Source organism: Bos indicus, chromosome 14 (genome assembly GCF_029378745.1).
Source record: "Bos indicus isolate NIAB-ARS_2022 breed Sahiwal x Tharparkar chromosome 14, NIAB-ARS_B.indTharparkar_mat_pri_1.0, whole genome shotgun sequence".
In the NCBI taxonomy this organism is placed as follows: Eukaryota; Metazoa; Chordata; class Mammalia; order Artiodactyla; family Bovidae; genus Bos; species Bos indicus.
Genome location: NC_091773.1, coordinates 82,427,241 through 82,450,031, shown reverse-complemented (window position 1 = coordinate 82,450,031; position 22,791 = coordinate 82,427,241). Strand labels below are relative to the sequence as shown.

The 22,791-nt window shown below is 49.0% G+C and overlaps 1 protein-coding gene across 1 annotated transcript in view; it reads left to right on the top strand.

Moving 5' to 3' along the window:
• Nucleotides 1-4,600: 4,600 nt before the first annotated feature.
• SNTB1 (syntrophin beta 1) overlaps nucleotides 4,601-22,791 on the top strand; it is a 250,907-nt gene continuing 232,716 nt past the window's right edge. The window contains exon 1 of the mRNA XM_070803124.1: nucleotides 4,601-5,276. Within this exon, the coding sequence (XP_070659225.1) occupies nucleotides 4,760-5,276 (517 nt within the window). The 5' untranslated portion in view covers nucleotides 4,601-4,759. The remainder of the gene's footprint in view (nucleotides 5,277-22,791) is intronic.

Genomic DNA, 22,791 nt, shown 5'->3' with positions numbered 1-22,791 from the left:
CTTTGCTCCCATATTCAAATACATTGCCAGACCAAATCAATTCTGCTTTCAACATTTTCCAAGTATCATCCTTTGACTTTTCACTTCCTTGCTATTTAAAGATGTGTATGAAATAAACCTTTGATTTCTTATTCCTCTTCGCCTGTTTACTGGGACATCTTCAATGCCTCCTCAGGCCAGCCTGCTAAGGCCCCTAGTATTTGGTGGGATGCATCTTGCCTACCAGAGTCTTAGAGTCATTTATCCAATGTCTTTAATGTGACATCTCACCTATCCTACAGTTTTCAAAAAGAATCAAAGTTAAGATCCTTTAGGAAAGTGACTTAAATTTAGACCACAGATATTAAAAGACTGGATATGGTTTGTCTCAGCAGAAGTAGTTATGGAAGAGAACCAGAGAGAATGGAACTCAATAAGAGGAGAGAGAGGATAAGCATCTAACTGCATTACAATTCTGCCCTGGGCTGGCTCTGCTCCCAAAAAGGTCGCCACCACCACCACATTCTCAACACAATGAGCAACCAAACAATTCACCTGACCAACTGGCTGGCTGAGAGTCTGGGTGGTGGTCTATCTGGTTTACCAAGGATCCACCCAGCTGAATACCAGTCTCTGCAACAGAGGGTGCTGGCCAACCTTTTACAATGGATGATGTGCCTGCAGGCCTCCTGGGATGTGCCAGCACTCTTCACGTGTCTCATCCCTCAGTCCCAGTACTTCATCTTGAAAGTAAGAGTCACTCCTCACGTGCTTTGAGGAAGCTTTGAGAGCCAGTGTGGAGTCTTTGATGGGAATCTTCTTCTTACAGAAAGTAACTAGCTTTGTGGGTCCTCTTGGGCCAAGACCTGCACCAGAGCAACTTCTGGTTTCTTAAAGTGGTCTCTGTTACCAGTTAAGACTCCTCAGTAGGTCTCCATGAGGCTTCAGCAGCCTTGCAGCAGAGGGTCAGATCAGGGCTTGACTGGGCCCCCTGCCGTCACCTTCAGCCTTGTTCTGGCTCGGCCAGTGACGACGAACAGCTTTGCTTCCTTACAGTGCCAGCACATGAATCTTGTGAAAGATGCCCTGTTGTTACTTGTGAAAAACCTTGCCCCGAGTCACTCTAGACTCTCTTGCCCTGCTGCAGTTTCTTCCTGGCACTTACCTCTCCATGAAAGCATCTTACCTCTGCAGTCTTTCTCCACCTCCACCCTGTGGCCCGCTATGATGGACGCCTCCGAGGGCACGTCCTAACGTCTATCTGCTCCCCCGTCACAGTGCAGCCCCTAGAACAGTGCCTGGGACAGGGTAGGGGACAAACCCCTTTGTGGAAAGGGAGCGGACACAGCCCCTTCCCCACGGGCTGCTCCTGCGCCTCAGGCATTCTCGCCCGGCCGAGGACTTCTGCAGGCCAAGGTCCACCCCCTTTGCAGGAAAACGCACCTCCCACAGCAAAGACGCACCCACAGAAGATCCCACTTCGGGCTGGCTGGAGACGGAAGTCAAAAGCAGAGGACCGAAGGAGGAAACAGAACCAGAGCTGAGTAAAAGAAATCTGGTTAAAAAAAGGAGGAGGGGACTTGAGGTGTCACTTCTGGAATGCTCAAGGTGGACGGGCAGTCGCGCCAGCCCAGTTGTGGCTTGTCACAGACCGATCACGGGGCCTTAATGCCGTCACTGCTCTGCTCAGCTTCAAACGCCACACTCGTAAAGTGAGGATGCCGGGAGTCTTTTCAGACCTGTTCAGGGGCCATTCTTCACAAGGGGAGACCGAAGAGAACATAATCTGTCCTGATTGTATGTATTACAGGGCTACTGCGTGGTAGTCCTGCCTAGTACCAAGAAATTAGATCAAGCTTACCTTTGAGAGCCAGCAGCTTTCCTAATTGGGCCAGGTGTGCAGAGGTGTCTGAGGGATAAGACAGGGCTTCTAGGCCAGCAAGACCATAGCCATCATCAGCTCCAACCTATTAACACATCTGAAGAAAAGAATGTGCTAACTTAGGGGAGTGGGTGTCCTCTGAGCCTGGGGAGCAGGAGAGGCCAGAGACAAAGCTGGCTGCACCTCGCTAGTTGTTGAGATGCCACGTCCGGTCTGACCCATTCTACTCTCTGGGCTATAGCCCGCCAGGCTCCTCTATCCGTGAGGCGAGGATACTGGAGTGGGTTGCCACTTCCTTCTCCAGGGGGATCTTTCCCACCCAGGAATTGAACCTGTGTCTCCTATATTGGCAGGTGGACCCTTTACCACTGAGCCATCTGGGAAGTCTGCACCTTTCTAGGGGAAGGGGCCTAACCCTCAGGGCCTCCCTCCCAGTGGATACGCTGTCCTCCGTGCAAGCTGAACATTGAGGCCGACGGGGTCTGAGCATTTTTTTAGGAGAGCGGAGGATAATGGTGAAGAGTCCAAACTCTTCACACCTGGGTTCATACCCTGACTCTGCCATTTATCAGCTACAGGACCAGGGCTAGTTTTAAAATTCTGCATCTCCACTTTTCCACCTGTGACATAGGAGTGATGATAATAGGAAGTGTTATCATCCCAAGAATTCCCAGGAGGATTAAGCTGACATGTGTAAAGTGTTTAGAATAGGGCTGCTATTCCACTTCCACTGGCAAAGCCCTCTCTGGCTGACAGGCACGCCTTGGGCCTAATGATAATGAATATTTGCTCTGCTTCTGATGCCACTTTCAACAAAGAAACCTACTCCTTCCCACGTAGGTTTGCTTACCTGGAAAAAATGTGCTTATTGTGGGGATTCTGAGAAATTGCCATCCCAGAGCTCGCAATTTCTGATGACAAATCGATACATTACTTCTAGTTATGCCTAGGCCTCTGACATCGCTCGACCGCAGAGGGAGATCCAGGTGCAACGTGAATAGAGATGTCAGTCCCAGGGCAGAGCTGGTTTGATTTCTAAATCATCACACTGGCCTTCTGGCGCCCACCTCCATCTCAGCGCACTTGGCAAACGCTCCTGACTTGCGTCTCTAAACAGAGGGCGGGACCCTCCGGCTTCCCACCCAGAAGGGCGCTGCCGGTGCTGTCTGGGCCTGAGGACCGCTAATGAGAGGATAAACAGCTTTTAGAGCACTGGTGGGTTAGCAGTACTGGAAATGAGGGTGCTGCAGGCAGAAGTATAAATCTAAGCCTTCCCCTTGACCTACCTGCAGTGACTTCAAAAAAAGAAAAAGAAAGAAATCCAGTGTTTCCATTTTATCCTGGGTCCCGGCCTGGAATACCAACCACCCAATCTTTGGGGATTGGTCTGGATTTTTAAACATTCTTATTTAAAACTGTGAGTCATGCTGGAAGGGTTAGAAGTTTCAGTGATGATACGCATCGGTGGGAATGTGTTCCTAAGACTTCTTTCCTCCTGATGTTTTGCTGGGTCGGGTTTACATTTAGGAATTCTGGGATTGGTGAATTTTTTGTTTGTTTTTGGAGAGAGGGCACAGAGAAGTGGGGAAGGGAGGTATTAATAACTGGGAAATGTGAAACGCTTCCAGAGCTCCGTGAGGCCTGCTGTCGGGTGGAGGAGAACTTGAGGAGTTTCAGGAACTAGGCTGGTTCTGAAAGATTCATCTAAGGGTTGCATTGGCATTTCCAGTGCTTACCTTACCACTGAGAAGGTAACCAGGGATTATAATGTCTCATCCCAGGAAAAACGCAGCTTAAGCTGCAAATAAGTCACCCATAAAGAAACTTTGGAGACACAATCCATTGCAACTGCGTTCTTTAAGATGGACTTTCTCTATTGGATCTTCGGGATAAAGAAAGTCACAGGAAGCATTTGGGGTGGCGTGGCGGGTAGGGAGATAGGTCAGAAGCAGAGTGCATATATTCCGCTAGGACTGGAAGAGCATCTGTCCCTGGGGCCTGGGGCAGGCGGAGACACGTCTCCCAAGACCCGGCGCAAAGATGTCCTGCCTTTAAAGACGGTGTCCCGCACTCGAGTTGTGCTGACGTTTCACTTGGGATTCACGGGCCAGCCTTTCCCTCGTGACTCTCGGGGAACCCGGGGCCTCTGAGTCCACCTGGGCGTCCCGGCGGAGAGGAGAGACAGGTAAGACCTGGGCAAGATGCGGAAGCGAGGAGGCTTCAATCTAGACTCGGCTGAGGTTCAGACTGAGGGGCGATCGGGCAGAGGGTGTGAGGGGGGCGGGGGCTTGGGAGCGCCCGTGGGGGAGGGAGGACGGGCGCCGGACACCCAGACCGCGCGAGGCGGCGCGCGCCCGCGGTAGGGGGGTCCCCGGGGCAGGGTGGGGGTCCTCGGGGCGGGCGGGGTCCCGGAGAGGGCGTGGGGTCCCTGGAGCGGGGTGGGGTCCCTGGGGCGGGGCGGGGAGACGAGAGGGCCGGGGCTGCGTGGGGTCCCGGGGACGGCGTGGGGCCCCCCGGGGCGGCTCGCGCGCGCGGGGGGCGGTGGCGGCTGGACAGGTGAGCGGCCGCGGCCCCGCCCGTCCCCGCCCGTCCCCGCCCGGCGCGCAGCCGTCCCGCCCCCTCGGTCGGGCTTTTGCAGCTGGCTCTTTCCTCCCCTCCTGTTCCGTCTCTCCTTTTAGGTCGCTCCACCCCGCCCAGATCAGGCCGGGGGCCGGCCCGAGAGCGGCCGCCAGCTCGCGCGGGGCGGCTCGGCGAGTCCGGAGCGGAGCCGCGTCCTCCCCGCAGGCGCGCTCGTCGCTCCCGGCGCGGCCCTCGCGGCTTTCCCCCGGCGCGCTCGTCGCTCCCCGCGCGGCCCCCCGCACTTTGCCCCGCGGGCGCGCGTTGGAGAATGCCGGAAAGATGGCGGTAGCGGCGGGGCCGGCCGGCGGGGGCGGCCGCGCGCCGCGCAGCGGGCTGCTGGAAGTTCTGGTGCGGGACCGCTGGCACAAAGTTCTGGTGAACTTGGGCGAGGACGCCCTGCTGCTGAGCTGCGAGGACGGCGCGGCCAACGGCCTCGGGGCGGCCGCCGGAGCCTCGTCCCGCCGGGGCGCGGGCCCCGCGGAGGCGGCCGCCGGGGTCCGCACCGCCTTCACCGACCCGCCCGAGCGGGTGCCCGAGGCCGTGTGCAGCCAGAAGCGCGGCGTGAAGGTGCTGAAGCAGGAGCTGGGCGGGCTGGGCATCAGCATCAAGGGCGGCAAGGAGAACAAGATGCCCATCCTCATCAGCAAGATCTTCAAGGGGCTGGCGGCCGACCAGACCCAGGCGCTCTACGTGGGCGACGCCATCCTCTCGGTGAACGGCGCCGACCTGCGCGACGCCACCCACGATGAGGCGGTGCAGGCGCTGAAGCGCGCGGGCCGCGAGGTGCTGCTGGAAGGTGAGGGACCGGCGCGGGGCGGGCGGGGAGCTCCCCCAACACCCCACCCCCCCGCCCCGTCCGCACGCCCCCGGGGGCCATCGCGGCGCGGGCGGCTCTGGGTGCGCACCCCCTCCGCCCCTCCGCCCCACCCCTCTCCACCCACCACCCAACCCCACCCCACCCCCCCGCCCCGTCCGCACGCGCCCCGGGATGCGCGCCCCCCTCTACCTCCCCCCCGCCTCCCCGCGTCCGCACGCCCCTCGCCTGCAGCCGCTCTCCGGAGGCCGCAGCGCGCGGAGTTGTGACAACTTCTACCCTCCTGGGGGCAACTCGTCTCCACCCCAGGGTCGTGCTGGGCGTTGGCCTGGCAGGGCTGGAGGGAAGGGCCGGGCGAGCGAGCTTTCTTGAGCCCCTACCCATTGCCCGGCAGAGGACCGGGGGCGGCCTGCACTTTGCCTCGTTTTTATCCGCGCGAAATCCCGGTGTCGTGTAGGGGCTGCAGGTGAAGCTGGCGGTGAGGGGTTCACGGCCACGTTACGGAGCCGGCTCACCGAGTGACCGCGACTCTGCTCGGGCACGATTTTCTCTCAGAAGCCTGGGCAGCCGGGCGTAAAAAAGGCGGTGGGGGTTTGAGTCTCACAGGGGCCCGAGAGAGGGGGCCACGTGTGAATGCCAACACTCCCACCACCCTTCCCGGCTTCCCTCCTTCCAAATTGGAAACAGGGCTTCTGGCGAGTCGTGCCGAGGCTGGGAGGTGTGCTGCAGCTTTACGCAGAAGTTTGCTTCTGCTGCCAGGTGCCTGGCCGGTCGGTCTGGATTCCAGGTCGCTCTGGGTGGAGGGCCGGTGGAGTGTTTTTTCCTGCCTGAGTTCTCCCCATGTTTCCCCTGCACCCCCTCGGAGTGGTGTGGAAACAACTTTACGTTTGTAAACAGTTTCCCCTGCTCGTGAAGTGTCTTAGCACCTCCTCTCTTGAAACCTGAAGGCCCCGTTCCCCCGGTTACAGAGTGTGAGTAGGATGGTCTGCGGCGTGTGTCCTGGTGTGGCTGTGTGTCCGTCTGTGCGGAAGAGGGGCGGTGGGGGCGCTGAGGGGGTGGACGTCTTTCCTGCCACAACTGCGCTCCCGTCTCTCCCTCCGTGTCCTGTCTGTCGCTCAGCTGCGGAGTACGTACCTCTTTGTGTGACATGTACGTGTCTGTTTAGCCAGCTGCCCCCACACTGTAGACTGAGTTGTCTGGGGTCTTTTATTTGATTGTGGGTCCTCTCCCTTGAGCTCCATGTCATGCCTGCTGAGTAAATGAATAAATGAAACCATGGCCATTGAAACAGAATGTTTCAACTGAGACCTTGTAAACTGGTGGTTGATTTGAGTCCTAAATTAAGAACTTGAGTCGATTTCCTGCTCACCGATGAAGTTGCAGTGCGACCTGTGAAACCGAGAAAGTTTGAAGTTTGGAAACCAACTGCTCTTCCCTGTCACAGCTGATGCAACTCTGGTCCATGGTTCCTGGCCTAGAATACAGAAGGTCCCCATAACCCTTATTTGTGTAGAGTATTTGCGATGTCTTCATATTTAATTGCTACCCGGGATCCAGAAAGTGGAAGGCTGTTTGCTTTGGCTTGATTATTAACATAAGTAAACAGAAAAAGTTTCTTGATTCAAGTGTGTGTTGGCTTGTGTGACAAGGGGCAGGTGGAATCTGGAGCAAGTGTAGTTTGGACTATAAACGGCTGGACACCTGCTCGGCTTGCAATATTACAGCAGAATATCAGGGGGCACAAAGGCAGGTCATTTCTATTTCAGGCACTGCTCTTGATTATGTCTTTTGTTTTATTCTCCCTCCGTTTCAATTTAGTGAATAGTGACTTAGCAAAGAAATAAATTTAAAAATCTACCTCTCCCCTGAAGAAGAAGAAAATATGATTCTGGGAGTTAAAAATAAATTTAGTCAAGAAAATAATTCAAGCAGTTGTCTGACTTTTTTTGGTGCGGCAACTGAAAAGTGAGTTTTGTAACAACCTCTAAATGTAACAGTCTTACAACAGATTGTTATGTGTTACAGGCAGGAGCTTTAGGGGAAGACTTGTGGGCTTCCTGGACAAGACCCACCTGGACTTTGTTTGGGCAGCAGTCTTATTCTAAGCCCGAGTGTTCAGAAATCAACTGCTATTAAGATAAACCAGAAACCTCCTCCCCACCAAAACAGTATCTCTTCTTCTGAGAGTATTGATCCTAAATGAGGTGGGTCATGTATCATCAAATCAAATAGCACACAACTCTCTTGTAACTTGGCTAGTACTAGTACAGGGTTCTCAGCTGAAGGGACTTACCAGAACCACCAGAAGGGCTTTTAAAACTCACCTGTCCACTGCTCCTGCACGGAAATGCCATCTGGATTCCAGAATTTCTACATAGGAAAGACTGTGCTGATGTAATCTAGTTGGATGCGAGGGCTAAGGGAGCTGCATTAAATATATATTTATATGGCAAATACTTTTTTTTTTTTACTTAGATTGCTTTTTCTGGTTTGTTTTTTGAGGGAGCAGATGGAGACTAGTTGAGTTCTTCAACGAATGCTGATACAACCGCTCATTTCATGACGTGTGCCCCCTAGTGGAAACTCACTGCCTGTACTAATGGTGTGTGTGTGTGCCTCGATCAGTCACATCAACTCTTTGCAACCCCGTGGACTATAGCCCCCAGGCTCCTCTGTCCATCTACTGATGGCACAGAGGGCTGTACCACTAGTAATGTAATCAAGGGCTACATTTCTTCTGAAATGAAGCCCAGCAAATTTCAGTGCCTGCATTCTAGTCTTAGATTCTGTCGTAGAAGGATCTTAACCTCCCCGAGCCTCAGTGTCTTCTGAAAAATGAGAATAAATAAATGTTTATTTACTGGGCTGCTATAAGGAAGAGCACTCTGAGCATTTTCTTAAAGGAAGCAGGGGGCATATATCAAATGCTTGCTGTGCTTAATTATTTCTATAATTCAAATGAAGATGAACTTGTCCCTTCTAAGGAACAGACTTTCCCTATTCCTCTACTAGAGCTTATATTTTTAAATTTTTATTTTATTTTTTATTTTTCTTGTACTATAGAACTGTAATCTTAGGAGACCATTGCTCTGGGCAAAAGGAATCACAGCAACAGCTCACAGCTCTTGAGGACTTAATATATGCAACCTGCATTTGTCACCGTTGTTGCTGTTACACTTTGAGTAACTCTTTGAGGCTAGTGCTACTGTTGCTAATTTTACTGAATGGAAACTGAGGTTGATAGATAACAGGTTATTTGCTTCAACTAACAGAAAATACCCAGGTCTGTCAGACTTAAAAGCTCAAGGTGAGACTGATACTGACTTCTGCTTCAGCTGTCTGCTTGAGTCAGTGGAAGTGTCATCAGTTATTGGACTCAAGATGCTCTTCGCGCTCCTCGCGTGCTGACATCAGGTGGCGGCCACGGACCGGAAACGGTCATTGTGCGGCCACCCGGAGGGAGAGGCAGGAATGGACAGTGAGCCCCAACTTAATCACCAACTGTCTGGCTGTCAAGAGGGATCTGCTGCGATATGGCCCAAGTTTGCAATGTGATGGAGCCTCCATTGTTGGGCACATGGTGAGCAAAGAGACTAAACTGCAATTCAGACTTTAAATAGTGAATAAACTATGCCAGTTAAGTCAGTGTCAAACCAAACGTGCATCAAAGTTAAGATCAGAAATCTCCACACTACAGACTCATTTCCCTTTTTAGGGAGTGGAGAACAGGGACCCTGCGTCCAGCCGTGCGATGTTGTGCCCCATGACTCCAGGAGCGCACGCTCTGGAGTAGGGCAGGGCACACCTGCACAAATGCCTTTGGAAGCTTTGGGTGGAGGGTGAGGGGTGGGGGGGTTGCCCTTATATTAATAGTAAAATCATAATTTGAACTATATCAACTTGTTTGTAGCTGAAGCAACAATAAAGTCAGTTTCTTCAGAATTTGTTGAGATCAAGGAGTGTAGAATGTTCTGAGAGTGGAGGTGAGGGGTGGGCAGAATTATCCTTGAGTGCAAAAGTCTCCCGTGGAACTGAACCCGAAAACTGGAGACTCAAGCGAGAACGTCAGAGACGGTTGTTGACATTCACCCTGTCGCTCAAAGCTGCTTCCTCAGTGCCACCCCAGGAGTGCTTGGTGTGGAGAGTCGCTGAAATGTCACTTTCGCCACCACTTTCTGCAGTGCTGGGGGCAGCGGACAGGGAGAAGGGGTGCAGGAGAAGGGTGGCTAGTTTGCTGGCGTATGGCCTCAGAACTGGATGAAAATGTGAACTTCAAAGGGCTTTATGGGCTGCGGTGGTTGCCCATGGGAAGGGAAGCTGAACCCCCCTTGGGCTAGCGGAAGGCCAGTGCCTCAGCCCAAAAAAGAGCTTGGTTGTCAGCTGTAGCTGAGTCTGAGTGGGAAGAATGTACCCTTTAGACCTTGCTGAGGGGCAGGAGTGAGAAAAGATGAGAGGATCGAGCAGGGTCAAGGCTTGTAGGGCTTGTTAGAGTTGGATTTCATTCTGAGGGTGAAGTGTTTGAGGCAGGGAAATGTCACACTTGGTTTCATATTTCCATAAGCTCACTCCCTCAAGCATGCTTCTAGCATGAAGTTGGCGAGACTAGTGAGGTGAGTGGCCCCCTGCGCCCACCCAGCTGCCCTAGGATGTGGGCACCTGATCCTGAGCTATACTTGGGGGCACCTCCCTGAGCAGGACTTAGGTTTGTAGAGGGGCTTCACATGCATTATGATTTTGTCTCCAGGTCACCCCTTTGTGGATGAATGGACAGCTGTTATAATTCCCCTTTTGTACAGGAGGAAATGGAAATGCCAGGGTTGGGTGACTGGTCCCAGGTTACTTTGTCAGTGATGGAGCTGGAAATCAGGTTATCTAACACTCCATCAGCTTTTCTGCTGCACACTGACACCAGCCCAAGATATCATGCAGGGACTAAGAGAAGCCTCAGAGGAATAAGACGTGGCTTCTTCTTGCAGTAAGCAGTGAGGTAGGGCATTAAAGGCTGATTGTGCAGTACTTGGAGGGCTTCCCAGCTGGTGCTAGTGGTAAAGAATCCCCCTGTCAATGCAGGAGACATGAGACTCAAGTTTGATCTCTGAGTCGGGAAGATCCCCTGGAGGAGGGCATGGCAACCCACTCCAGTATTCTTGCCTCGAGAAGCCCATGGACAGAGGAGCCTGGGGGGCTACCATCCATAGGGTTGCAGAGTCAGACACAACTGAAGCAACTTAACATACGTGCGTGTGAAGCAGTGGAGATTAGTAAGACAAATAGGGTGATTTTTACTCCAGGACATAAAGCAGTAGTACCTGGCATACACTGGGCTCCCCAGGGGGTGCAGTAGTATAGAATTCGCCTGCCAATGCAGAAGATGGAAGAGACTCAGGTTCAGTCTCTGGGCCAGAAAGATGCCCTGGAGGAGGAAACAGCAACCCACTCCAGTATTCTTGCCTGGAGAATCCCACAGACAGAGGAGCCTGGTGGGCTACAGTCCATGGGGTCGCAAAGAATTGGACACGACTGAGCGACTGAGCATCCATGCATGCACCTGGCATACGTTAAGCTGTTAGAATGTGTTAGGGAGGAAGAAATGGCAGGACAGGCAGAAGGAAGGAGGGAGAGAGAGAAGGAATTTGGGGACGTATCAATGACCCTTTTTTACAACTCCCATCCTCCAGCACTCATGCTGTCAGACCACGGCGATAAACATTTGGCATCTGATAAGGAAACCGAACCTTTCCCTGTAGAGAAGAGGGGTGAAGAAAGGACTTTATAAACCCAGGAAGCACTTACTTAACATAGACCAGCCTTGAAAGACAGTTAACAAAAGAGGGGCCAGACATGACTTCACAAGTGGTGGGAAAGGGCAGTTATCCTTTTCATGCTATATTTAGAACCACTGTGCCTTTGCCCCTCTGTGGCTCAGGGACCTCCATGTCCAAATAAGTAAGAACACGTTCTACTGGAGGAGGTGAAAACTGTCTGCTTAGATATTTTAATTGTCTCTTTTTTAAGCTTGTGTATCAGTCTGAGGATTCAGACCATATTCCTTAAGTGAAGCTGACCTTTTAGTTCCTTCTTTCTGCTGGGCGAGGGGTGCTCCTCTCGTTCAGTGGTGCATTTTAACACATACCCTGGAGTATGTGTTAAAAATAGCTCATTGCACAGGGTCTACATTTGTGAAACACGTCTAACCAAGGCTACCGGTGGTCCGTGTGGAGGGGAAGTTCCTCTCTGGCAGCCTGTGGGCTACTGAGAATTCTACTTCAGATGATGCATTTCAAAGCAGTTAATGTTAAAGAAAAGCCAGAATTTCCCCCCACGTTTATAACGTGTTTTATGCACCAAACCTCATTACCCACTTCGCTGGCTTTGATCTGTAATAGCACTTGCCTCTGGCTCTGGCCTGCAGAGTGAGACTTATGAGAAAACGTGTAACGTGCACCGGAAGTAAATGTCCAAACAGACCCACGCAAATGAGCCCCATCCCCAGCACGAAATAGGCCAGATGGAAAAGCTCATGATTAGTCATGGCTATCACGGAAATTAAAAGGATGCCCCATACTCGAGCTCAGTACTTTTCGAGACTGCTGCTCCCCTCTGTGGACTGAAGTGTCAGCATGTGCACAGATGCAGGCGGCTGTGACTGAAGTTCAGCAGTTGCTGAGGATGCTGCAACTGACATGTCCAGTTTGTTTGCATTGCTTTCAGACTGCCCTTGTTTCTTCCTGTTGCAATTTTTTTTTTTTTTTTCCCTCAAAGAGGTAAAAAGCAGTGGTTTAGAGAGTAGGCTTTAGATGTGTTCTGTCTGGGCTTAAATTTGCATGCAACCGCTTTCTAGCTTGTGATCTTGTACAAGGTATTTAACGACAAGCCTCAGTTTCTTAATTAGTAGGTTCATCGTGAGGAGTAGAGTGACTGCCTGTGTGAAGTGGTTAGCTCATTGCCTGGAACGTAGTCTGCACTAAATGATGACTGACCGTACAGTATGTCAGATCTCATGCTTAGCTAAGTCTTGTTTCTGGATAGAGGGTTCAATCATGGGTTCTGTAATGCAGGCACAGGGGACAGTTTGGGATTTACCCTGCTAAGAAACTGGCTGATGTAAGAGATGGCCTAGCGGAGTTCGTTTGCCATGTGGGGTGAGTTACGATCCCATAAGACTGTGTTTCACTGATGATTTTTAGTCACCTCAGATATTTTCCTTCAACCAAACCACAGCGTAGGCTGCTGTGGTTTTTAGTGGAAAAATGTGCACTGTGTCTTAAAATGCTGATATGCAGGAACATGAAGAAAAGTGTTTTGTGAAGGGATAGTAGGCAAATAAGGATTTAACCAAAAAAGCAAAATTCAAAACTCTGAAAATTTTTCTAGTAATTATAGGAATGCCAAAATCTTATTAGCCCAAAGAAACCCGTGTTTTTATTTTAAAATGTAAAATATGTAACTGTTACTAAATAAAAATATACTTTAGTCTTTTTTTATTATTTTGTTATTTAGTACTGTATTTTGTGGAATCCAAGAGACCATCCAGTGGAAGATAAATTTATGTATCCTTAGGAAAGAAAAACTAAGATGGGGAGTCTTACAGGATACCTGCTTAAAATTGGGACACCAAAATGTTATCCCTTCAGTGCAGGGTTAATGAAAATTAAGCCATCACACAGATAGGGACAACAAAGGAACTCATTTCAAACTTGGTAGTGGTGGAAAGAGGGAAAAACACATCCCCTGTGATTCTGATTGCAAGTTCTGTTGTTGTTTAGTCACTAAGTCGTGTCCAATTCTTTGTGACTCCATGGACTATAGCCCACCATGCTCCTCTGTCCATGGAATTTCCCAGGCAAGAGTACTGCAGTGGATTGCCGTGCCCTTCTCCAGGGGATCCTCCCGACTCAGGGATGGAACCTGCATCTCTGGCATTGGCAGGTGAATTGTTTACTGCTGAACCACGAGGGAAGCCCTGAATTGCAAGTTGGTTCTAATAAATATTTAGATCTAAATTTAGAATGTCAGTGTGAATGTTAACAAGTACTTAGGCAGATAGATAATGTAAAGTGTCCTCAGACTGGGAGGGCCCTTGATGAATGAGAGGAAAAATTATGAATACTCTATGTAAGAACTTGGTTTCCATCCAGGCCTTCAGAAACTTTAAGGCCATTCCCCAATTCAGAGATGATAAAATATGAAGAAGAAGAAAAAAAAGGGGAGGCAGTTTGAATTACGAGTTACGGTGTAAAATTGTTACACAACTAGTCGTTAAAATAATTTTTCGGCACTTTCCTGGTGGTCCAGTGGCTAAGAATCCACCTTCCGATGCAGGGGGTGTGGGTCTATTCGATCCCTGGTCGGGGAGCCAAGCCCCTCCGTGCAGCCGGTGCTGCAACTAAAGAGACCCTGTGGAGCCCCTGCGACCAGAGGAGCCCAGCGCTGCCGAGAGAGAGAGAGCTCGCACGCTGCGGCAGAGACCCGGTGCAACCAAAGCAGAAACAAAGGAAGAAAACCATTTGTCTTAGGATGGTTAGTAAGGTGGACCTTGTTGGTAGATTGAAGCAAAAATCTATAGAGGAATGAAATGAAATTCCTGCTCTTCTAAAATGGAACAGCCTGGAGGGGGAGACAGGTGTAGAGTAATAAACTGCATTTATATAAATTACAGATAAGTTCTATAAGCATATAAATTGCAAAGGAGGAAATCTTGTAACAGAACTTAGGGAATATCTGAAGGTACTAAGTCCATATGAAGTGGAAAGGAGTGCTTCCCAGAAGAGGTGACGTGCCCGGGAGGACCACACAAGGAGAGGGGAACGGAAAACCCAGGAATTAAATGGTTCTTTGGGGCCCTGCGCCTCATGCACTTTCGTCTGCAACACCCTTTCGTCTGCGTAGAAGATCAAGTTAATGGCTTTTCTTTTTTGCTCTGTTCTCTACTTCATTTTTAGAATTTTTCTAAGTCAAAATAATTCATGTTTATAGCATTCCTTCACCTACCCTCCCTCATATCTTCTCTCCTGTTCCCCAGAATATTAGAATATATCGCAATATAGGCATATTATTTAGAATATTCTAATAGCAGTGTGGGCAGACTATTTAAAATACGGGATACATATTTTTACAAACTAGAATACGTATTCTAATATTCTGAATAATATGCCTATACTGCTATTTCTTGATATATCAAATTTAGCCATTACTGACTATATTGGTTTATGTATATAAAATTAGAATGATGTCAGTATTGCTCCATTTTCCAGTTAAGTAGTATTCTATGATCAGGATTCTTGCAGTTATTAATACTAACAGTTTTTCTCTTTTTTTTCCATTTGCTTTGTTTTCTTATGCCTAGCTCAATTTTTTTTTCTGAATGCAGCACTAACGTGTCAAATTTCTAGCAATAATTTTTTGAAATGTTCACACATATCAAATAATCCACCCGTTCTGCTTGTTTTGCTCCTGGAGCCCTGCCGCTCTGGCGGCTCCATCTTGGCCTGGCTGTGGCCATCCTCCTCGGGCTGTCCTCAGCTTTCCCCTGCTCTCCTGGTCACACATCACCTCCACTGTTCACTCCCCAGTTTTGCTGGAGCACAGTCTTCAGCAGCTTTCTGAGAAAGGGCGTTTGGGAAGCAAACACGTGGTAATGTCTTTGGTCTCTTTTCTCGCTGGTCTCATGCCATTCTCCTTCTCTTTTTCTCATGTGTGAACTATTTCTTATCTCTGGAAAGTCTTAATATTTCTTTTTTATCTCTGATAGTCTCAGTTGTGTAGAGTAACTTGACAAGGTGTGAGGCTTTTGGTAATCATTCTTCTAAGCACTTTAACAGACACCAACAGTCCATGGGGTCACTAAGAGTCAGGCACGACTGAGCGACTTCACTTTCACTTTTCACTTTGATGCATTGGAGAAGGAAATGGCAACCCGCTCCAGTGTTCTTGCCTGGAGAATCCCAGGGACGGGGGAGCCTGGTGGGCTGCGGTCTATGGGGTCGCACAGAGTTGGACATGACTGAAGTGACTTAGCAGCAGCAACAGACCAGAGCGGTAGTTCCCAAACTGTACCAAGGTTCCATAGGGTGCACCAGTGAGTCACCAGGACACCGTGTGGAACATTTTAAAGTTTCAAGGAAGGCAGCAGCATCTGTTGTACGCCAGGCAGACCAGTAAAGGGAGTTTCAACGTTAAATTGCTACATTCCTTCAGTGATGTCAGTATCTTTGCAAAGATGGATTTTCTGCAATTGCTATGATAAGAAATTAAAATAAGTGCTAAGTGAAAAGTAGTGTGGAACAGAAAACAGAGGCAGCAGTATCCAATATGATTTCAAGGCTTGAGAAGTTGCATAGTGCCCAACAAACGCTAATTTTTCAGGACATAAAGATGCACTGGGGGCTTCCCTGAAGGTTCAGATGGTAAAGAATCTACCTGCAATGCAGGAGATCTGGGTTCAATCCCTGGGTCGGGAAGATCTCTTGGAGAAGGGAATGACTCCAGTATTCTTGCCTGGAGTATCCCATGGACAGAGGAGCCTGTCGGGCCTATGTCCATGGGGTCACAGACAGTCAGACATGACCGAGCGACTCACCCTTTCATTTTTTTCAAAGATGTACTATGTTGTTAGGACTTAGCTACTTAGTAAATCGGATTGTTGGGTATTTCTTTGTGCCTGGGAATGTCATGAAGAAAAAACAACTGAGACATTTAGGGGGCCGTTTGCTGAGTGGATTGGGGCCTGTGGTCTGAAGGCTCTGTTGCTCCGGTTCTGGAACTCGCTCTGGTGTTGTGTCCGGCAGTTCCTCTCCTCTGGTGTCAGTGCCTCAGGGTGCAGATCCTGGTGGCTGGATACAGGACCCTCTGTACTGACCCAGCAAGAAGCTAATCTTTGTCGTTACCTTTCCCTCTGATTGCTGTTCTGTGCCGTGTTTGTTCATTTTCACGGTCAGTTACTAGATTTGTATCTACAGCTCTTGTGTTGAATCTTTAGAAAGTTTATCTGCTCTGTTGCTAAGTTCCAGCACATTTTCTTGGTCTCATTGTTCGTTCTTTTTATATCTATAGCATCCTCTTGTTTTGTGGATGCAGTGACTTGGCTGTTCTCTATGAGTCTGTGAATAGTGGTTTTTTGAAGGTGTATTTTTGCACCATTATTGACTCTGATCTCTCTGTGTACCTTTCTGTCCACTTCATTTTCCAGTGTCATTCGTATCTGATAGTGTCACGTGTTTCGAGATTTGTTTCATTTTTGTGTTCCCTAGAAGCAGAACCTCAGATGAACATCTCAGTATAAGAATTTTATTTGGGATAGAACCCCAGAAAACACTGGTTGTAGAGTGGGAATGTAAGATGATGATGGAAATGAACCCAGAAGGGCACCACTGTGAGCATTAGCCACTCTGGAATGTACTGGGTCCCATGAGAGGTGAGGAAAGGAGTAAAACTTATTTTACCAACTCATCTTTTCATTAAGCTTGCCTGCTGGGGGTATTACCTCTCTGATACTCTTGCTGCTGTCTCTGTGAGGGTCAGCAGCGCGTGCGTGCTAAGCTGCTTCAGTTCCGTCCGACTCCTTGCGACCCCATGGACTGCGGCCCGCCAGGCTCCTCTGTCCACAGGATTCTCCAGGCAAGAATGCTGGAGAGGATAGCCGTTCCCTACTCCAGGGGAGGGTGACCAGTACCTGCTGCCCAAAAGATGCCCTCCAGGCAGAGAACTGCAAGTATTCACTGAGGTGCCATTCACTGCTTTGGAGAAGGCATGGTATATCAACTTGGGCTTCATTGGAGTCTCATTTCCTGATTTGAAGTGTTCATAAGAAAGCATGATGAAGATTTCCATCCCAAATCTCTCAGAAGGGCCGGTTCAGACACAGTCAAGATTGAGCACACTGTGAGGCAGCCTGGGCCACCTTCACCTGGTCCTTCACTTCTGTGCGCAGAGGTTAGCGGAGAGACGTGAGGTTAGCGGAGAGACGTGAGGTTAGCGGAGAGACGTGAGGTTAGCGGAGAGATGTGCAGTTCTACTTAGTTGACTGCACAGCCCCTGCAAGTAGGTTGTACACAAGTTAGATCAACTGAACCAAAGTGGAGCGTTGCGTTTCTCACCCTCAGTGCCACTGACATTGTGGACTGGATCAGTCCTTTGTAACGTAGAACGTTTGCAGCATCTCTGGCCTCCACCCACTGGCTGCAAGTGGCATCCTCCGTCCCTGCTTGTAATGACAAACTGCCTCCATACATCACCCGGTGTCCCTTGGAGGGCAGAATCGCCACTGGTGTACAGCCTAACAGTCGTTCTCAAACTTGCCCATGTGTTACAGACATTTGCTTGCGGACTAAGTCAGTCATTCCAACTCTTTGTGCAGGGACTGTAGCCCCCCCAGGCTCCTCTGTTCAAGGGATTTTTTTTTTCCAGGCAAGAATTCTGGAGTGGCGTGCCATTTCCCCCTCCAGGGGATCTTCCCAACCCAGGGATCGAACTCATGTCTCCTGCGTCTCTTGCATTGGCAGGTTTTTTTGTTTGTTTGTTTTTGTTTTTACTGTGGAGCCACATGGGAAGCCCAGTGTTAGAGAAACTTGCTGCTACTGCTAAGTCACCTCAGTTGTGTCCAACTCTGTGTGACCCCATAGACGGCAGCCTACTAGGCTCCTCCGTCCCTGGGATTCTCCAGGCAAGAACACTGGAGTGGGTTGCCATCACCTTCTCCTAAGTGTAGAGACACTTCAGTTCAGTTCAGTTGCTCAGTCGTGTCCGACTTTGCCACCCCATGAATCTCAGCAAGCCAGGCCTCCCCGTCCATCACCAACTCCTAGAGTTCACTCAAACTCACATCCATCAAGTCGGTGATGCCATCCAGCCATCTCATCCTCTGTCGTCCCCTTCTCCTGCCCCCAATCCCTCCCAGCATCAGAGTCTTTTCCAATGAGTCAACTCTTTGCATGAAGTGGCCAAAGTACTGGAGTTTCAGCTTTAGCATCATTCCTTCCAAAGAACACCCAGGACTGATCTCCTTTAGAATGGACTGGTTGGATCTCCTTGCAGTCCAAGGGACTCTCAAGAGTCTTCTCCAACATCACAGTTCAAAAGCATCAATTCTTCAGCGCTCAGCTTTCTTCACAGTCCAACTCTAACATCCATACATGACCACTGGAAAAACCCTAGCCTCGACTAGACAGACCTTTGTTGGCAAAGTAATGTCTCTGCTTTTCAATATGCTGTCTAGGTTGGTCATAACTTTCCTTCCAAGGAGTAAGCGTCTTTTAATTTCATGGCTGCAATCACCATCTGCAGTGATTTTGGAGCCCCCCAAAATGAAGTCTGACACTGTTTCCACTGTTTCCCCATCTATTTGCCATGAAGTGATGGGACCAGATGCCATGGTCTTAGTTTTCTGAATGTTGAGCTTTAAGCCAACCTTTTCACTCTCCTCTTTCACTTTCATCAAGAGGCTTTTTAACTTTCTTCCATAAGGGTGGTGTCATCTGCATATCTGAGGTTATTGATATTTCTCCTGGCAATCTTGATTCCAGCTTGTGCTCTTCCAGCCCAGCGTTTCTCATGATGTACTCTGCATACTTTCCTATTTAAGGAAGCTTTAAAAATGCTCATGTCTGGATCCCTCCATAAGGGATCCTGATTTTAATTAGTCAGAGATTTATCTTGGATATTAGTCAGTTTATAGGCTCCCCAGGTGATTTTAATGTACATTCAGGGCTGAGAACCACTGGCCCAAAATACCTGCTCATTAACTGTAGTCTTAAGACAGTCAGGAGTGGTGGAGCTCGTGGTGAACTGGGTTGATCTCGTTCGCCTTAAGGTGGGCAGCTTAGGCGCTTATTGTCGGATGGAAGACTTTTTTCTGTTTTGTCTCTGGATCTTGTGGGTTGATTTTCCTTTACACTTTAGAGTGCACAAATGACATGAACATCATACCCTCTTTTGACCTACCACTCCTGTTATGGTGACAAGGAACTACTGAATCTCAGAGTGACAGACCAAAGTAGATTCTCCACAAACAAAGTGGACAGACCAGGTGTGTGACCTTGGACAGCAGTCCCCCCTGTCTAGAGCCCAGTTTTCCCGTGGCTCACCTGGGGTGACAGTGGCACTTCATGGGGCTGACAGGAGAATTGAGAGAGTGAATATAGACCTGGGTACAGCATTCAGCACCCTGTGTTGTATCAGAGTACCGAAGGGTGTTGATTATTATTATGATATATTTGCTCTCCTGCACTAGACTAAATGATCGTAAGAGATCAGGCCTGATCCACCGTAAAAGATTCAGTGAACTGAACAGCACTGACTCATTGACAGTTGTCTGCTGGTCATTAGCCATGGCCCTAACACAGCAAGACTTGGGTAAAACTAAGAAACAAGCAGCTTTGGTTGGTGAGATTTATCAGTGGCTCAGTAAGGTACGCTGTCGGTGGTGGTGTTTAGTTGTTAAGTCGTGTCTGACTCTTTTGCAACCCTGTGGACTGTAGCCCACCAGGCTCCTCTGTCCATGGGATTTCCCAGGCAGGAATGCTAGAGTGGGTTGCCATTTCCTTCTCCAGGGGATCTTCCCGACCCAGGGATTGAACCTGTGTCTCCAGCATTGGCAGGTGGATTCTTTACCACTGAGCCATCAGAGAAGCCCAAATAATGTACACGTGTTGGATAAACAACTATTCAACAGTGTCTCCATGTCACAGGTCTTCATTGTATCAATCCCTGGCTGAAAGAGGTACTTAAATTAACAAACCCAGGTACTCTATCCTAATCCATCTAACACTTGGGAAACAAAATTTTGAAATGGATTTAGTGGTTTTCAGGTTTTTTGAACACTACAATTTTTATGTGAGTACATTTCATTTTCAATTATAGGTGTCCCTGAATCATTATTTCTCATTCTGCCGGAAAATGTACTCTCTACAAATTTATCTTTGCCTCAGTAATTATGAAATGACAGGAGACTGTGTCCCCAGTATGCTTATCAGTCTGCATTTGTCAGAGGAAACAATGAATATAACTTTTTAAGTGTTTCAAGTCCTGAATTAAGTCATATTTTCTTTGAAAATGTCCATAAGGCCTGGAAAGATGATCTGGAACAATTTTAAAGGATGAATCTCAGACACTGATTTATAAAATACATTCTCAGCTACCTAATGTTTTAAGATATATTCATATTTGTATATGTGTGGGCATACTTTGGGAAAATGGAAGGTTTCGCTGGTATAGTTGTAGAGAAGGAACGTACCTAGCTTTGCTGAGTGAGTGCTACGGATAGTACGTGCTGCACGCGTGACGGGGAGGAGTCCTGAAAGCTGGGGATGGCACAGAATGCTCTTGCAGAGCCAAGGCCTGAGCTGGACACAGCAGAGTTCGTTCTCATCTGCCACTGCCTCCTTCCAGCCTCACGGAAGCCACGTGCCCACTGCAGGGCGGCTCTTCCGTCTCCGAGGCCCCCGAGGCCCAGGCGGGAATAGTGAGACCCTGGGGCTGGTCCCAGGCCCAGGGAGCCTCCTGCCCCCACTTCACAGGTTCCTTCTGTCTGGTTTCGTATCCACACTGGTCTCCTTGATTTTTGGCTCTCCTCTCCAGTCCTTTTTAACACATTTACAGATTCTACTCTTTGTTATGAGTTAAGTATGTCCGCTGCCAATTCGCGTGTTGAGGTCCTTTCCCCCCAGCGTTTTGGAAATAGGATCCTTGCCAGTGTAGGTAGTTAAGATGAGGTCATACTGGAGTAGGGTGGGCCCCTGGCTGTATCCTTATGCAGGGGGGAGTTTGGATACACACACACACACACACACACACACACAATGCCATGTGGCCAGTCCGTGACAAAACTGTGAGTCACTAGAGTAAACCAGTCAGGGGTGGATCATTTAAAGATGGCTTTGTAAAGATGCATGAGAACCAGAAAGCTGCACACAAGGTGTGACTGTGGCCATTCCCAGGCCTTTCTCGGGAGACGAGCGTACAGCTTGGGAGATGTGACTCCTTCCCTGAAACCTTTGCTCTTTATCCCCAGTGTCCCAGGGATGGGATTAAGAGCCTTCATTGAGATGTACAGGTGAGGGGCAAGCTCTTAAGAGCCCACAATCTAGAATCATCCCTGAATTACGAGTACAACCAGCACTACCAAATGTGAACAGAAGTAGTCATCATATGAAAACTGAAGAATTGGCATCTTGAGGCTATAGTTGTAAAATTAATAAGATTGTTATTAATAACACCCTCCTTTATATCTTTACCCTGATTTATTTCTACGGCGTCATAGTATTGGGTTAGCCAAAAAGTTTGTTTGGGTTTTTTGTAAGATATGGAAAAGGGTGAGCAAACTTTTTGGCCAATCCAATACTTACTTACCTTATTCTTCAATACAGTCATTCCTTAGTATCCTTGGAAGATGGGTTCCAAAACCCCTGAGGACTCTGAAATTCACTGATACTCATACCTGTTATGTACAGTGGGGTAGTGCAGTCAGCCCTTGGGAACTGCAGGTCCCGCCTCTGTAGATATGGAGGGCGAATGTGTGCATGCATGTACGTGGGCTTCCCAGGTGGCGCTAGTAAAGAACTGCCTGCCACTGCAGGAGACGTAACAGATACATGTTCCCTCCCTGGGTTGGGAAGAGCCCCTGGAGGAGGGCATGGCAACCCACTGCGGTATTCTTGCCTGGAGAACCCCATGGACAGAGGAGCCTGGTGGGCTGCAGTCCATGGGGTCAGACACGACCAAAGCAACTGAGCACCATGCCCCTGTGTGTGTGAGTGTGTGCAAATAGTGCATGTGCTGCTGTGTATTGCTTCTTGGTTTCTTATCTGATTCCCCCTGTTGGAAGCTATATTCCAATGCTTAGAGGATTACTGGGAATTCAGTGGGCACTCAGTAACTACAACTTGAGTGGATGAATAAGTGAATGAATGAATGAGCAAATTGCTCTCTTTAAGTAACCTTTAGGTTAGTCAACTTGAAAGAAAGGCCTGACCCTCTGAGCTTTTTATGCGAAGGTCTGAAAAATTTGTGCTGTTCCAAATTATCCTGGGCTGGTGGGGGCTGCGAGCAGAGGTAGGAGGGATTTAGAGGGGGAAGGATCCTTTTTTCCAAGACTTTGCAGCATTCCATTCCAAGTTACTGAGCTGTGTCAGGCTTCAAGACATTGTATGGTCTAACGAACTTCTCAGAGCCTCTCCAGCTTCTTGCTAAACGGCAGTGAAGTTAATCTTCTTAATATTGGATTCACCAACCGTTTCCTGCTCCCTCCAGTTGGTTTCACGAGGGGACAGAGGCACACGGGAAGAGACGTCTCGTCGCCTGGGTCATACCCTGATATTGCCGTAACTCAACCAGTTGCAGGATATTTTCCCTTTCTGCGGCATTAAAAAAAAGCATGATTGAGCTTGACCTATATTAAACATAAGCTGAAGCATCTATTTATCTTTGAGAAAGACACTGTGAGCTAGTCACACTTAGGAAAGTTCTTTCATGTGCTTCAAATAAATATATAACGGTGGGAAAA